The sequence below is a fragment of the Diabrotica virgifera genome, chromosome 10, assembly GCF_917563875.1.
Source record: "Diabrotica virgifera virgifera chromosome 10, PGI_DIABVI_V3a".
Taxonomy (NCBI): Eukaryota; Metazoa; Arthropoda; class Insecta; order Coleoptera; family Chrysomelidae; genus Diabrotica; species Diabrotica virgifera.
In genome coordinates, this window is record NC_065452.1 from 10,312,272 (window position 1) to 10,331,253 (window position 18,982).

The following is an 18,982-nucleotide window of genomic DNA, read 5'->3' on the forward strand; positions in this document are numbered from 1 at the left end:
CGGATTTGTCATGAAAAACTAAGCAACATTTATGCGAAACATTTTTTAGAATTGTTGATAGATGTCGCTTTAATTGGAAAAATACGATTTATTAGCGCCATCTATCAGCATTTTTAAAAAATGTTTCGAATAAATGTTGCTTAATTTTTCATGGCGAATTCGAATCTGCAATAAAAAGTGGGGGTTGCTATTTAAGATTTTAAAGTTACCCCCCACCCCACCTCCAGGGGGTGGGTTGGAGGGTCATGTTTAGTGTTTATCGATAGGTTTTCGAAAAATATTAAAAACCGGTTTTTTCGTTTCTAATTTGGTAGTGTATTTCTCGAGATATTAGACCGTTTCTATAATTTACCTATGGTATCAGGATAAATCGTTTTTCCCAATTATAGCGCCATCTATCCACAGTTCGAAAAAATGTCTTGCATAAAAGTTGCTTACTTTTATGTAACGAATGCAAATCTGCAAGAAAAACTAGGGGTTTCCATTTAAGATTTTGAAGTTACCCCCCGCTCCACCTCCAGGGGGTGTAGTGGGAGTTGGTGTTTGGTGTCATTGGATAGATTTTTGAAAATGATTGAACACGTATTTTTCAGTTTTTCCATCTGATGTTTAGTTCGTAAAATATTCGACCGTTCCCCTACTTTTGGGACACGGTTGCATCATAAATCTTAGAACAAGAAGAGCTTTTTATGAAGAATAACTTTTATTTGTCAAATTAAAAATAAAAGAGTTATAAATGAAAATGTTCCTGGTATCCATAATTTGAGAAAAATCTTCAAATATTTTTTTCCATTAGAATGTACACAGACACAATACTGGCTAGTGATTTTAGTCAATAATTTTGCCAATTCGACAAAAAAATAATTTCTAAATAGTTAATATTTATTACTAAATAGTTAGTAATTTTGTCAATTTCGGCAAAATTCTCAAAAAATAAAAAAATTACCTTCTACAATCACTATCCAGTTGTGTCGAGTTTAGGGAACGACTAGGTATGGGCCATTCCATTTCAAATCACTCAATTTTGGAGCAAAAAAAATTTTGGACCTCCGATTTGTCTGAAAATTGGTATATAGCTTCTACGGGGCGTAAAAATAAGATATTTAAGTTCAAAAAATTTTCTTTTTCTTTTTTTCTCAAAATGTTATTTTATGCGATTTTACAGTGATTTGGTGTTTATTTATACAAATTTGCATTTTCTATCGTAAAGTATCAATGGAAAACATAATATTTTAATAGAAGGGACTCAAAATTGTCATTATATGGCATTATAACAAGTTACTTTGATTCAAAACAAGCTTTTGATCAAATTTTATAGTGTAGAAAACGTTAAAATACCGTTTTTTACATTTTTCTCCATTCCCAAAATACATCATAATCGATTTGGCTGAAAATTTGCCCACAGATAGACAAAACATAGGACTTTAAGTGGTGAGAAGGATTTGAATTATATTACAATACCAAAAAAGTTACATGCAATATTATAGTCAAAAATCTAGGCGTCTACTGTAAGTACAATTAACTCGAAAATATCGACCTCACGACAAAAATTGTTAAAAATAAATTATAATAATTGTAAATACGATTTATTTGGAACAATTTCAGTTCCTACCATTTTTGTCGAAAATTTAAAAATGGCGGAGATATTGAGCAAAACAGGTTCTTTAAAATCAAGATGGCTGCTAACGTAACGGAGGAATTCATTCGTGATTTTAAATTTAGGCTACTATTGACTCCCCCAAAGATCAGAAAAATAAAATTTTGGGCAGCTCGGCATTCAAGGTCAAATGCTATCCCGACTGGACTAATATATACTTTTGAGTCTGATATTACTGCATGTAACTTTTTTGGTATTGTAATATAATTCAAATCCTTGTAACCACTTAAAGTCCTATCTTTTGGCTATGGGCAAATTTTCAGCCAAATCGATGATAATGTATTTTGGGAATGGAGGAAAATGCAAAAAACGGTATTTTAACGTTTTTTACACTATAAAATTTGATCAAAAACTTGTTTTGATTCAAAATAACTTGTTATAATGCCATATAATGACATTTTTGGGTCCTTTCTATTAAAATACTATGTTTTTCATCGATACTTTACGACAGAAAATGTAAATTTGTTTAAATAAACACCAAATCACTGTAAAATCGCATAAAATAACATTTTGAGAAAAAAGAAGATTTTTTGACCTTAAATATCTTATTTTTACGTCCCGCAGAAGCTATATACCAATTTTCAGACAAATCGGAGATCCAAAATTTTTTGCCTGAGTGATTTGACATGGAATGTACCGTATACATAATATTTTAATTTTATAGCAAATGGAACAGGCCATTTATCATAAAGGGGAGGCCGTATTTATACTGGTATAAACCTTTTTAAAACTGTTAATAAATTATTGCTTTTAAAATATTTATACTCAAATTGTATTTTTAAATATCTTATTTATTTTATATAATAATTAAATTCACTATCAAATGTCATTGATGTTTTATTAATACTTAATTTAAAATTTAGTTTGACATTCACGAAGTGTCAAACTCAAATGTAAATAACCTATGCTTGGCAAATCAAGATTTAAAAAAAAAGTAGCCTACTTCCTAATCAACCATTTGAGCTGACGTTTAGTGCGTCTGTAGGAGATAACCGGATTGTGATGTCACATTTTAGACTTTGAGGTCGATTATCTCGAAGACGGTTAGATATATCGAAATGCCGTTTTCAGATTTGGACTCAGAAGGCAAAACTACATAAGACTCCATCGATACACCTGCTCTAAGTGTTGCAGGAGCGGCAACGCAATAACACACAGACTTTTGCAAATTTATAAAGGAAAAGTTTTCGTTGAAAATTGTTAAAAAAAAATTTGGACCACTTTTCGCGTGGGCGACTTCTTGAATGTTGTTCTGGAATGTCTCACGAATGTGATTATGCAAAAAAATCTCATGGGAACATTTTCTCCAAAGAACCTGCCGTTTTCGCATGTCTAAATAAGTTTTTTAATTTAATATTATTTTATATTTTATTAAATTGAAAACTTTGACCTATTCAAACTTTTTTGTTTATTTTCTATTTATTTTAACCCTATTCTCTGAGTCACTTTTATCATTCTTACTAATGTTTCACTAATTCCCATTTAATGCAACGTCCTGTATATTTATTTCGGTTTTACTCTGTTAAAAGCTTGTTTAAAGTCGATGAAAGGGGCTACTGTAGACTTGCTTAATTTGTGGCTTAGACCACTGTTGCTCTGAGGGCCTCAATTATGAGAGGGAAAAAGTTCATAATATATAAAGCAATAATTCTGAAGCCATTTTTTTGTGGAAAAAGCACAATTTTGCTGTAAAATAAGTTTATTTTGACATTCTATTTCCGCTTGGGAAGTCGTTATCAAATCCCAAATTAAACAAATTTTGTTTTTATCTGGCTCATTCATATTGACAATTCAGACATTTCATACATTCTAAAGCAGGTTATTTAAAATTATATTGTCAATATTTTTGGGTTGCGTTCGTGGGACGACTTTATTGGAAGATAGTTTATTCAATTATGTACATGAAATCAATTTAAAAATATCCGCCAGGAAAAAAATTAATTTGTGTACTTAATGTGTATTTTGAGAATTCCGAAGTGGAAGCCGAAACATCAAAATAAATGACTTTACACTAAAATTGGCTTATTTCAAGTAAAATTAGTAAAATAAAGCTGTTAAGTTACTATATTACTTTCTGTAACCATGTACTAGTATCTGTTTTTTAAAAATGACAATTCAATTTATAGATGAAGAAGGTCAAGATGCAGGTGGACTGTTACGTGAATGGTATGTTATCATTTCCAGAGATATCTTTAATCCAAATTATGCATTGTTCACTGTGTCCCCTGGTGACAGAGTAACCTATATGATTAATTCATCGAGCCACTATAACACTAACCATCTGTGCTACTACAAATTCGTTGGAAGAGTTATTGGTGAGTAATTAAGATTTTCTGTTGTTAATAATTTACTATATTGTCGTAAATTCTTGACTTCAAAGCTACGTAAAGTTTTGCCTAATGTTAATTTCTTATCGTTTCAGCTAAAGCTATATATGACAACAAACTTCTGGAGTGTTACTTTACTAGATCGTTCTATAAACATATTTTGGGCATCCCAGTAAAATATACAGATATGGAAAGCGAAGACTATAGTTTCTATAGAGGTTTAGTATACCTCATGGAGAATCATGTGAAAAATATAGGTCTGGAACTGACATTCAGTACTGAAATCAGTGAATTTGGAGTAACTGAGACTAGAGATTTAATACCAAATGGGCGACACATCCCCGTTACTGAAGAGAACAAAATGGAATATGTTAGACTAGTATGCCAAATGAAGATGACAGGAGCTATAAAGCAACAGTGAGTATACAACACTACGATGATTTGTATTTATTTACTTGGCAAAGTAATAGCTGATAGTTACGATAACTTAATAAGCAAGCATCATATTATAAATAATTCATTAAGGGCCGGTTGTTCGAACGCTAATCAAAAAGAATTCACTGATCATTATCAAATATTTAATTACAATTATATTTGATTAAGCCTACTTCTGACAGATGTCAGATTTTAAGGTGATGTTGACTTATTTATTTTATTATTTTGGTTTTAATTTAAAATAAACCATAATTAAACTCTTTCTGATGTTAATTTCTTGTTTTTACTTACAAATCAATAATAATAATAAGCAATTTTTAATAATTTAAGAGCTGCGGCTCTCCGACGCCCCTGATGGGCATAAGGAGTTTCGAGAAAGAAGAAGAAGAAGAGCTGCGGCTATACTTGAATTACTTCTTTACCTACAATCAATGAATGGTTAGTGTTTTAAATGTATTTTTATGTCTCGATTTGATTTCCATCAAGAAAATTAATTACAATAAACCGATTGATTATAATCAACTTCTTGATTAGCGTTCGAACTCTTATTCTTACATTTGAAAACTATAAATTAGCAGCATTACAGGCTTTAGGCATATTTCAATTAGCTCCTGGTTTGTTCTCCTGCGCCATTCCTGTTAGCCTCCTTTATAGTACCAAAAACTTTCTCGCGATTTTCCTCTTCCAGATCTCTCACTTTCATTTTTTACTTCTTTCTGATTCATTGTTCAAGTTTCACATGCATACAATATCAGTGGTCTCATTATTGTTTCATAAGTTCGAATCTTGGCTGCCCTGGAGACGATTTTTGTCTTCAATAGTGTGTTTAATGTTTCTATCTATTTCTCCCTCTTTCCCTCCCCGATTTGTAACTGTTACTTCAAGGTACTGAAAAACTGTTACCTTCTCAAATTTATACTCTCTCTCTCTATCTATCTCTCTATCTCTTTCTCTATCTCTCTTTCTCTATCTCTCTTTCTCTATCTCTCTTTCTCTATCTCTATCTCTCTTTCTCTATCTCTATCCTCTTTCTCTATCTCTCTTTCTCTATCTCTCTTTCTCTTTCTCTTTCACTCTCTCTCTCTCTCTCTCTCTCTCTCTCTCTCTCTCTCTCTCTCTCTCTCTCTCTCTCTCTCTCTCTCTCTCTCTCTCTCTCTCTCTCATTCATCCATATAGTGATCCATTTATTTCCTTTTGCATTTTCCCCTCTCACTTTCATATACATACTTGGTTTTTTCTTGATTTGTAGTTAGGTCATATTTTCTAGCTTGTAATTCAAATGTTGTTCTTCGCAGTTCTATTTTTGAATGTGTCAGAAATACCAAGACTTCGGAAAACCTATGCACTGTTGTTTTTTTGTCCAGAATCGTGTCTTTTGTCTGGATGTTGGCTCCTCTAATAATATTTTTTCTAGTATTGTACCCTCGGAGATCGGTCGGAAAATTTACACCCAAAATAACAAAATTCAGTTGAGCAACACTGTGTGAATGTTGATCCCTTTTAATATAAACAGAACTGTAATTTAGTCGAGGCAAATTAATACATATATTTTTTGCCAACAAAAATGAGATTTTTCTACCAAATAATGTTTTAACTATGATGTGCAAAATAATTTTGAAATTGGTCCTGCTAATGAACTTGCTTTTTTTGTCATCAAAAAAAAATTTAATTCCAGCTTCAGATATTGATACTTTTAGCAGACAAAAACTTAAAAATAATTGGCAATTGCATTACAGAGAATGTAATAGTGGCTCAAATTTTGCTCATTGTAACCCTAGGATATTCTCAAAAAGATGGTTTTACACAGAATATAACAGACATTTTATAAAGACCATTAATCGGTTGAGAGCCAATCATGCTCTTACGCCATCTTACATGCATAGAATCGGCTTGGCAGATACTCCCAATTGTACTTGTGGCAAAATCGGAGATCTAACACATGTCATATTAGAATGTCATTTAAACATAAATAACATAAACGACCTTTATAAGGAATTAAAAGATTTAAAATGTTTTTTCCCAATAAACTTAAATACTTTAATATTTACAAATGATATGAAAATTCTTCATCTCATTTATAAACATGTTAAATTATGTAAATACAAGTTGTAAACGTAATATGTAATTAATAGGCATAATTTGTTAATGTGGTTTGAAAAAATTTAAAAAAAAAATAATAAAAAAAACACAAAATAAAATAACAATAAAAAATAATAAACAAAAAAAGAAAAAAAAGGAACAAAAATAAAAAAAGAATAGAAAAAAAAAAGAAGTAAAAAAAGTGTTTCGCACAAATTAAAATATATATGAAAAAAAAAAGTAAAATAATTAAAAAAGAAACAAAATAAAAAAATGCTACACAATGTACCAATGTATCTATAAAAATAAAATTGTAGAATGTACTTATGTTATAAGAAATTTATGACTATGAATCTGCAATCAATCAGAAACAAGTCGGGCTAATTGGCTCTGCCAAAGCCATTTTTCAAAAAAAAAAAAAAAAAAGTAGAAAAAACTTTCAATTTATTTTTTATAATCATTATCGTCCAGTTCTCGTCTTATTATTTTCACTGTACTAATCACCGTCGCCTAATTTACAATGATTAATGCGATACATTTTATCGTTAGCGGCTTCTGGAGTGTCTTAGACATATCTAATTTCATTGATAAAATGCGCAGTCCCACCGATTTCCACTTGAACCATAATAGGTTGAATAAGTCTTCACCGGGAGTCTTCCTGTTTTAATCCTCTATTGACGTTAAACTGATTTGAACGACTTGCTACTATCATGACATTAATAATATTGAATGTATTAGTTAGCGTTATTTTAACTACTTGTCTCAGTTTCTCAGGTATTCCTAATGATCTCATTGCTTTGTATAGTACGTTTCATGAGATGGAGTCATAGGCCTATTTAAAATCAATAGAGAGCATAATATGCAAACGTAGATCTTGTTTGAAACCAGCCGGGTGCTCTCCTGTTATGGCTTGCGTAGGTTTTTCGTGTTTCATTGTTGTATTTCTACGCTCACTTCGTTGCGTTTTTAACAGCAGCTATAAGCAAAAATATGAAAGTTGTAGAAAACAAAGCCTATAACCCAAGCTGTGGGTAAAAGATGTCGATTTCGCCAATTTGTGAATTTGTAAAACCTGTTCTGTGATATAAATGGCGATGTCAGGAACAACTACCCAGTCCGTGCAACAGCATATCGTCGGTGATGTGACAATACCTCCTATCTTCTTTTACATGATTTTTGTAGGAGCGACGAAAAACCTTTTTTAGGGTCACCTCCTGTTTTCATATGATATTTTTTGACTTATTTTGTAGTAAATACATTAATTTACTACAAAACAAGTCAAAAAATAACATGAAAACAGGAGGTGACCCTAAAAAGGTTTTTCGTCGCTCCTACAAAAATCGTTTAAAAGCAGATAGGATGTATTGTCACATCACCGACGATATAGGATATTATTTGTTTATGAAACTTTGATATTTATGTATTTAATTATTCATTTTTTTTCTTTTCAGACTCCATTCCTTTTTAGAAGGTTTCTATGATATAATACCAAAGCGCTTAATATCCATATTTAATGAACAGGAATTAGAGTTGTTAATTTCAGGATTACCAAATGTAGATATAGATGATTTGAAAGCCAATACAGAATATCACAAATACCAAACGAATTCATTGCAGGTAAGATTTTCAGGATTTTCTAAAATAAATTAGTCAAATCGTTCAAGTTATGTCATTATTTTTAACTGTGTGGCTAATCCAGTGGCGTAGCGTGAGTGTCGGCTGCCCGGGGCGGAAGACAATTTTGCCGCCCTCTTATTTAGATATTTTAATTTAAGGTTGATATGAACCCTCAATTAATTTGTTTCTGATCCTAGAGATGGCTCTACTGTAGCATGCCATTGTGGTAACATTTTCAACTTAATTGTAGATTTCTACATGATGACTCAGTAATATGTAGAAACCTGAACACTTTTTTATCGTTACACCCATCGGCTCAATTGGCTATGATGCCAAATTGTTTAAACAGTAATTTTATCAACGCCTAATAACAATGTTAATAGCAAGAAACATTTAGTCCATGTTATGAGGCCGCTCCCGTCTGAAAGAAAATTATGTTTCGGTTTCTTTGCGGAAGGAAATCTGAGGGCGAAATTTTTGGCCAGAAATTGGAAAGAAAGGTATCTTGTCATTTTTCTCAAAAGTTGATAGTTTTCGAGTTAGGGGCGATTTAAAATCTGAAAAATGCGATAATACGCATTTTCGAAGCTTAAAAGATCATTTATCTTAATATATCGCACATCCCATTCAATACCGATACAACTGCGGGTTTCTTCTTCGACAAAATAGATATTTTAAGACAAGTAATTGAATATTAGAATATTAGTAATTCAATAGCACACGAATGGATATCTTTTTTCAAAAACAAGTAATATTTAACCGTTATAAATATTTGTAAGATATGGCGGTATTCGTATTGCATTATCTTTTTAAATAACTCATTATGGTAGGGGAGCCCAAGCGGGGATTTTTGCAGTTACTCGAGCGCGTCAGATTATCATATGGGGAGAAACCTGGTACCCTGCAGATGTACTTCTACCATATATTGGCTCTTAACACAGGGGAGTTCGTTAAGGGGGGCCCGAAAATAAAAATCTATCCTTAAAAAAACTCGAAATTGTCAGATTAAGATAAGGTAAGTTAGGTACATGCAAAAGAAAGTATATTTCAAAAATCTGACGATTTGAGCCGGGCGTAAGGAAATGGGCGAGTCCCAAAATTTCACAAGAATAAAGCGAATATTTCGCGAAATGAATGACAGATCAAAAAACTAAAAAATATGTGCTCAATATTTTTTAAAAATCTATCAAATGATACCAAACACGAGTTCCCACGGAGAGGGGTGGGGGTAAATTTAATATTTTAAATACGAATCCCGCGATATTTCGTGAAATGAACATCAGATCAAAAAACTGTAAAATACACTTATTTAATATTTTTAAAAAATCTATTGAATGGCACCAAACACGACCCCCCACGGAGGTGGGGTGGTGGGTTACTTTAAAATCTTAAATAGGAGTCCCCATTTTTTATTGCAGATTTGGATTCCTTACGAAAAAATAAGTAACTTTTATTCGAAACATTTTTTCGAATTATGCATAGATGGCGTTATAATCGGAAAAAACGATTGTTGGAAATGGAAAATTAAATTAAAAAATGACAAGCGCCCACTAAAATGGAAAATGTTACTTAACTTTTTTTGGTTTTAGGACCTACTCTTCACAACCCAATAGGTCTCCAAAGCGCTCGAGTGACTGCACATTTAGCATACTTTGCTCCCCTACCATTAACCATAACTGCTACTGTTATGGTTATACAGATTAACAATGAAAAAACAGACAAAGTTATAAATGGTAGTTTACTAGATAAATCTAATAATTATAATTGTATATTATTAAAAATCACTTACAAGAAATTAACTCAACAAATTGAAATAAAATGATTGGTGTACATTTGCAATAAGATTTTTTTGCATAGTTCCAGTAAATGCTCTTTTGTTTTCTCTTCTACAGTAGGAGGCTTTTCGTAGGCTGGTTTTAAGTTATATTGCTCTAAAATATTATTATTATCAGAAAAACCTCGAGTAGAAAGGTCAATAGTTTTATAGGTTGTATAGTCAAAGTTAGTTTTGTTAAAAACTTTTGTAGGAAAACACGTTTCTACTTTAAGAATTTGTATATTATTCCATATTACTTTCTCGTTATCCGAATTTTTGGTGAATTTTTGTCCAAAAATTTTTGAAAGGTACTTGAAGTCAAAAAAGTCTTCAGCGTCCATTTCATTCCAATAGCTAGAGAGGCATGTTGCAATTTAATTTGCTCCTCGCATAGCAGTGGCTTCGTGCCAAAAAAGCAGGAACCGTTTGCGATGCTACTTCGAAAATCGTAAAATTAAAGCAATTGAGGCAGGACTTATAAAAAAATGGAGAGAAATATCTCCGCAATGCGTAGGTAATACTGCTTGCAAATCTAAGCAAGCTACTATGAGTTTATTATTTTTTATGTAGGCTTTGTAATATCTTTTGCTTTTTCTTCTCGGCTTCTTTCTTTACTACGAATGTGACGTGTGTATTGTTCTTGGCTTTTGTATTTTTCTTCTTGATTGCGTTGTTTATACACCTCATAAGTTGCGCACTGATCTTTCGTCGGTTTAAAAAAGATATATTACATTCTGTGTTAGAAAATGTTTCATATGTACATGTTTTGACAGATGGCAACTGCTTTTCTTCTCGTTACTCTTTGTAGTATCTATACATCTGAGCTAAGGTTAATGATCCATCAAGGAATTCTCTACGAGTTTGAGGTCTTAAATAGTGAGACTCTACGCGCTCAAAGCTATTTATGTTTTCTTACGACGGTTTCCTTAAGTTTCTCGTCTATCGTGCGTTTTTGATGATTTCCTCTATTATCTTTCTGAACGATGTTATAATCTTTTGACTCAGCCCAACTTGTTCGAAGAAATCGATTTCCAATATTAAGGGTATTCATAAAAATATTTTGCATGCTCTTCTCCTTAATTTGTTTATAGTTAAATACAAACATAAATTCTTTGTCCTATTACTTCCTTCTACAACTCTCCCATACTTCGGAATATTGTGCAAACGTTTCTGTAAAATACCCCTAGAACTCGCAACATGTGGCGGTATTACATTAAAACATAATATTATATTCTCCGTGCAATATCCATACATGATACAGTTACGGCGCTACAAACTACGTTTTTGAAGTTACGTCACTAATGTTCTCAGCAAACGATGTGTATTCTCGCAATTTTCAGATTTTAAATCCCTTGTAACTCGAAAACTGTTAACTTCTCAGAAAAATGAGAAGATATCTTTTTTGTTTAGGAGACAAAAAACCTAAAAAATTACAGGGCAAAATAGGAGATGGTTGAAATAGAGCCTGCCGCATTGGCATTAAAATCGGATGGACGCGCATAATTAACAATTAAAAAACAACCGTCTAAATTGAAGTTAGACCCGATTACTACTCAGAATTTCAAAAATGAATGTTTAAACTTTACTTTAAGGACTTGCCAACCTTAAATATAATAATTTAAATATGAGTTTTTACGCCTCGAAAATGTGTATTTTCGCATTTTTCAGATTTTAATTCACCTCTAACTCGAAAACTATCAACTTTTGAGAAAAATGACATATATTTCTTGCTTAGAATGACCCAAAAAACAAGAAAAAATATTTTCCTGGACAAAAAATGGTAATATTGTGAATTTGTTTAGAAACATTTTTTAAACAATTTCTGCCCAAAAATTTCGCCGGCACCCTTCTGATTTATTTAAAGGGGACATTTTTGAATAGGAATCCGCAAAGAAACCAAATCAGATTCTTTTTCAGACGGAAGCGGTCTCACAACATAGACTAATTACATATTATGTTTCTCCGTAACTAAATATTCCAGTTAGTCAAGCATTCATCTTATCTCACACAGATGGTAATAAAATTTTACGACCTCTTCCATTCACTGTCGACAAAGTAAAAATGTATTGCATTGCACAAATTTTGTTTATACACATAAAAATTTTAACACGTTGACGAACAGTGTGTCAAATGTATAATCAAGTGTGACACTATATGAATTTTGCCAAGTAGAATAGGGAAATTGCTAAATTTGTTTTAGCGCTTATAGTTTGTGGAAACAATATGTTTTTTTGTAAACATGTGGACGACGACCATGGATGTAGATGCATATTTCATATGCATCTGTAGATGTAATAATAGGATTTTGATTTTAAATTCAGCAAAATATGTTTAAGCAAGGCGAAAACCTCGCGTTTCTTGGGAACAATATTCCCATGAGATCTTTTTGCGTAATCAGTTTCATGAGATACCGCAGAATAAGACCCAAAAGGTTATAATAAAGATATTAAAAATGACTGTTAACAGAAAAAAATACTGAAAACTATTTCACACCAAAACTAGTTCGTCTCTGTCTTGCTAAGAGAGGCGTCGATTTATTGCATTTCGATTTAATGTCCATGATTCAGCTCCATAGCAAAGCACACTGTGTACATAACATTTAATTAGCCTTATTCTGAGGGCCAGTATCAGATCTTTGTTGCATAAAATCTTTTTTATTTTCACGAAGTTGACACGTGCTTTTTCAATTCTCTCTCTTATTTCTGCAGTCTAATCGTTATTTTCTGTGATTATCGTTCACAAGTAAGTATATTTTTTTACTCTCTCAGACTGCTGGCCGTCTATAGTTAATATTTCATTTGTATTGTTGTTCTTGTTATTTTTCATAAATTTGGGTTTTTTGATGTTAAGAGAGAGTCCGTATTCTCCACTACATATATCTTAATATTTTGTTCATTATTATTTCTAAGTCTTCCAAGTTGTCTAATATTATGACTGTATCGTCGGCATGCCTAATGTTATTAATTAAATTTCCATTCACTTTTATGCCGACTGTCTCGTTTAACAAAGCTTCTTGTGTGATTTCTTCAGAATAAGCACTAAACAATAACGGCGACAGTATGTAACCTTGCCTGGCCCCTCTCCTTATCTCCATTTCTTCTGACACTTCTGTTCCAAATTACACATTTGATCGTTCGCTGTAGTATAAATGGTATAGTTTATTACTAACTCTATTATTATGGTATCGTTTATTACTAACGAGGAAGTTATAAATGCTAAATCAAATGAAAAATGGAAAATATAGAGACGACGGAATAACAAAAGAGATGATTAGAGATGGAGGTCAAACTACCTTGGAGGCAGTTAAAATCCTTGGCAAAATTGTTTTGTTGCGAAGATTGAACACATTGTTTGAAAAACGTTAATATGTATCTATACACTTGACAAAACGTATGTTTGGTCGTACGTTTTGCATGACACACAAAACGTACAATAAGACGTAGCGTGAAAACGACCCTTTTTAGACATACATTTTTCCATAAACCTCTCGAAAGTAGAATTGGTATTTACTGCATCATCGTTGATTTGTATCGGGCACACTGAAAAATCGCATGACTTGTTTTGAATTCTCTCAGAACTTAAATTTGATCCAAGATCAGTAGGTCTCATAGTATGATCTATCTGATAAGATGTACCTTGTACATATTTATTATCATCATTACTATTAATATTATCACCCAAATTACGTTGATTTAAAAAAAATAATCAATTATATTGCGACATTTAAATTTTTTACTTTTTAAGTTCTCGGTAGAAGCTTCTGATTCCTTTCGTTTATCGTTTCTTTGACATCTTATAACTCTTCGTAAATCACAAACTATATTAATATAAAAAAAGAAGAATAAACTCAAAATACTATTAATCACGCTAACAATGTACATACAAACTAAGATCTGCACGAATCAGTATTGGAGATGTTATTTGCATTGATAACCAAAATACACTGCAATCAGTTATCTGCAAACAATTTTATAATTATACGTGGAGATGCTTAGTATGCGTTCACAGAATATAGGATTACATATATTTTTTTAAATATGCTTATTGTGATTATTTTTATTTCTTAATTTATAAGGATTATAAATTACTCATTTCAAAATACACTGGCGTCACTGGCCCGTTTTGGCCAAGTCCCATACTAATAAAATATATTTATATGTAATTCATAATTCATATAATATTCTAATTTTAAAACATGTATAATTATCCATTTGAAAAAATAAATGAATGTTTTTGTAATCTTTATATTATAATAAAAAAAATGTGTGTGTACTTTGTACGCACGTAAGAAGTTATACTTCTAAATATGATTTCAATGAAATAAATATACTTTCGGACAGTTTATTTGTATTTTATTTAAAGATTAAATTAATTTTTACTTACTACTTTCCAAACAGTTTTATTAAAACAATACCAAAAATTAAAAAAAGATTAGAAAACACCAAGATTCGAACCGGGGTCCTCTTGATCTCCAGTCGAACGCTCTACCGCTGAGCTATACCCTTTTAATTATCCAGGCTACAAGATTTCTCAGACATAGTGACAAACAGACATATTACTTATTATCTTATTCCCGAGGTAGACAAGTCCAAATACACAAAAATTGTAATAATAGTTATTTATGATATAAATGTTAAAAGTACAATTTTAAGGCACGTATGTGAAAGTTTCGTGTGAAAGATTCGCTTCGCTCATTCTGCAATTCACATGAGTGCCTTAAAAATGTACTTTTTAACACGTACCTATATCATACAATATTTTTTCTACAAACGTCTTATATGTGAACAATTATAATTTATTCATTCTCAATTACAGGACAATACCTACAAAAACTTTTACTTGAACTTGACTGACATTCCATTTTTATATTTTTCTTGACATTACATCAAAACTGCCTATACTGTCAATACGTAAATCAGAATAACATCTACTTTTATTTTTGTATATTCTAACAAATTTTAATAGTTTTTTTCTACAAACGTGTTAAAAATGCAATACAGTTTAAATTAAATTTTAAAAAGCCTTTTAAACCACCCACCTTTTTCAAATTGCGCAAGTTGTATTATTAATATCTATTAATGTTAATAATGAAATATAAATATTTTGACGTTTCACAATTTGACAATTCACTTTTAACTGCAGTGCCTTAAAATTTTTAAAGCACCGGTGCTTTAAAGTAGCATTTTTAACGCTCCTATGGAGTGCTATAAATTGTATTTTTAACACGTTTGTAGAAAAATATATTTAAAAACACTAATATATTCTTTCCACACCTTTTCTGGACTGATAAATACATAAATTAAAACATTTAGTAACGAACTCCATACTGCCTGTGAGCGCATACGCGCAGATTAATAAAATTTCACCCTCAATGAAATCGCGCCTAAAGAAGTATAACTTCAAAAATAAATCACTTGGGTTGAGAGTTGGGGCCGATCGCCCCCATCGCCCCCCTGGATCCGCCACTGATAGGACACGTGCCACGACAAAACAACTAAAGGTGGACGAGAATCATTTTTGATTGGAGACCACGCGAGCATAGTCGTAGCAGAGGAAGACCACAAAAACGATGGCTAGATGACTCCAAAGCAAAAGTGGGGAGAAACTGGTACCAAATAGCACAAAACAGAGAAGAGTGAAGAACTCATGGGAGGCCTTTGTCCAGGAGTGGATGCAAACAGGCTAAAGAAGAAGTTATTGTTTTCTTTAGGGACATTTACTTAACAAGCTACATGTTTTTATGGATTCGGCTGCCTCTAGAGATGAATATTCTCGGGATGAATACAGTCACTTAACTTCAACAATATTATTGTCACCTACTGACCCGTCCGGAGAAGCTCATAAAAACCCATAACCTTTTTCAAACACAGAAACAATCCACACTGCTTTATTTACTATAATTTTTATTTTGATAGCAATTTCTGGCTCTTCTTCGTTTCTTATCAGATAAAACAATTGTTCCAGATATCGTTATCGCGTCTTTTTACTTTTTTATCGATGATTATTCTGCCGCGCCGTTTTCATTTTCTAATATTCCATACTCTTTCTCTTCCTGCTCTTAAAGAAACTGTTTATTAGATTTTTTTCTTTCTCATTTAATTTATACCGATCCAGATTAGCTCCATATATAAGTTCTAAGTTCTACTTCCATCAGACTAATCAATACGTTTATTTAACATACCTATTATTAAGTGACAACACATTTTTTCTTTTGTCTTCGCTAATATTTATTTATTTCTGTTGTTTTTGTACAGAGAATAAATCAATATAGATGTAAGATTTTTAAAATTGATTGTTACCTATTATTCCTTGTATATTGATCCTTTTTTTATTTTTAATGTGAAGGTGAAAATATTTTTAACCTCTCCTCAATTAATTTGAGAAGTGGTTATTTACGCTTACTTCATATCTATTTACATATCGTCCAATTGTTTTCTCCTAAATTTAGCTCACCACAAATGCAAAAAGTAATGAACAATGAAAATTTTAAAAATAAAGTAATAATTTCAATTAAAATCTTTAATAAACATAAAAGTGCGACAAAAGAGAAATACCATGGATGGTAGTTATTAGAAACACTATTTGACAAATGAAGACTATGCTCCAATTCCAATTTAAAATATAGTCAAATACAAAGCTTCAGAGATACATGAAGAAATACAAAGAAAAAAGACAACTTTATGGTACTTAAAAACATTAAAATGCCAATTGCCAACTCGGGTTTAATCGAAACAGAAAGTACCGGCCCTATGTAAATATATCAAAATCTAATACGGCCAAGGGGACTGAAAATATTTCAACAAAAGTAGTTAAATTAATTTCAGAAGGTCACGTTGATGCGTTATAAATAGACGTTATAGTAGTAGGCTTATATTACCTACTAACATTAAAACATTTTGTTGTACAAAGTAATTGATATGGCAACGCTGTTAGTGTGCGACGCGATTGAAGCAGAAGGCACTGCTATCTATCGAACATAAATATTACCGATGGTGTAGATGGCGCAATGTCATGGCGGCACAAATTCTTAGCGGCAATTCAAGATATAATTCTTGTTTAACGAGATTTTTCATATGTTTAGGAAAAAATATTCAACATTTTATTGGAAATATTTTCCATTGTTACAGTTTTATATATGTTGTTATTGAAATGTTATCCAATTTCTTACCGGTAGCTTTATTATAAGCCGAAACATATTATTTTTTCCTACTGTGGCAAAACTGTATATTCAAAATTTTTAAAAAAATTCATAAGTATTTCCTAGGATTATATCTTTACGATGTAAGAAAATTAACAAAATTGTATGTTTAGTTTTCCCGCTTTATACTTGAAAAAAAGGAGTTTTTTTGAGTTTTTTCGAAAACGAAAACATGAAGTTTGCTCAAAATTTGTCAAAATACTTCTAGTGATCACATATACCTTCTCAATTTTTTTCAAATTTTTTGAATGTGTAGTTTATTTTTGGGGGGGTTCAGATCAACCTTAATGTAGGTATACTATACATTACATACATTAATTATAGAGAACTTTTCGGCGAGAAGAGTCATCATTATTTTGCATTATTATACAGGTTAGATTTTAAATAAAAAAGTTTATGTAAGTTTTCCAATCACGTTTATTAATACAAAAATTCTTTTACTTTAATCAATTAGATACATTGATATAACTTCTCTATCACTTAGGATTAGGTATACCTTGACGATCGACAAGATTAAATAAAATCATTTTTTAATTAGAACTAGAACGATACTATAATGTTATATTTTTATTGAAAAGTAATATGAGCATTTGTTAGAATTAAAAACAAAACTTCCGTCTTGAATTAAAAATTTATATGTCTACTTTTTTTTAAGAGCAAAGTCTTTTATTGCACCGTCAATGCCTATTACACCGTCATCACACACCTCTTGCTCAATGGACAAAATAGTCTAGAGTACTCTCTTTTTTTGCAACACGAAAATGCAGCAGCTGCATAATACTATGGTCAAATCTGAGAGTGCAGGAAGAGTCTATACCGGTTTCGGAGGTTGTTTCACCCTCATCAGTAGTCCCATATCCTCCTCTCTCAGATTCTTCCACGTACCACACTTTGGGCCTTTCCGAACTGCAAAGAAAGACATTATTAATTTTTAATCAATTTCAATTTTGAAAAACATCTCAGCTGAATAAATATTGCTTATAGCAACTGTGAAAAATATTCCGAACATTATTAAAATATTGGGCAGTGTATCTCCCAGAAATATAGCAACACTGTTGAAATGTCAGATTCACTACTTGAGTGGAGTTTGGAGACGATCCACAACATGAGTGGATTGTGTCTCACTCGTATTAAACAATTAAGTGTTTTCTTTTCTTTGTTCCACACACTGAATAACGTATAGGGTAGTAAAATAATTGCCGATGTATGTATAGGGCTTTTCATTCACAGTCATCTGTTTCGAGTGTATGTCGTATAATCCGTGTATATCAACATTATACATAGATTATACAACATATGACAGAAGCTCGAAACAAATGACAATCGATGAAAATCCCTATTAATAGAAATCATTCTCGCTGATTGTTAGTCATAAACAGGTAATTCCCACAAGTCAGTTCAAATATTTACAAAATACTTTTGATATTTATTGTTAAATTTTGCCGCCCCCTAAAAAGTGCCGCCCGGGGCAGACCGCTCCTGCCGCCCCCACTACGCTACGCCACTGGGCTAATCTGCAATCATTTGATAGAGTAAGACACGATCTACTATTAGAGCGATTGCAAGCAGTCAGCTTAGATGGGAAAGACATCAAACTACTAAAGAACTTATACTGGAACCAAAACGCCAGAATTAAGATTGAAGGTTCCACATCCGCAAAAGTATAACTTAGGAGGGGAGTTGACAAGGATGTGTTTTGTCACCCCTGCTATTTAACCTTTATTCCGAATTTCTATTTAAAGAGGTACTGGATTCCAAGGATGGAGTCAAGTTGAATGGCGTAAACATCAACAGTATTAGATACACCGATGACACGGTGTCGATTGCGGATTCCTGGGTCTACAACGACTCAT

General features: G+C 31.8%; 1 protein-coding gene across 3 annotated transcripts in view; it reads left to right on the forward strand.

Moving 5' to 3' along the window:
* Positions 1–18,982, forward strand: part of LOC114334526 (E3 ubiquitin-protein ligase HUWE1) — a 192,570-nt gene that overhangs the window by 159,931 nt on the left and 13,657 nt on the right. For all 3 annotated transcript variants that reach the window (XM_028284586.2, XM_028284587.2, XM_028284588.2), the window contains 3 exons: positions 3,784–3,972; positions 4,080–4,401; positions 7,950–8,115. In XM_028284586.2, coding sequence (XP_028140387.1) covers positions 3,784–3,972; positions 4,080–4,401; positions 7,950–8,115 — 677 coding nt within the window. The remainder of the gene's footprint in view (positions 1–3,783; positions 3,973–4,079; positions 4,402–7,949; positions 8,116–18,982) is intronic.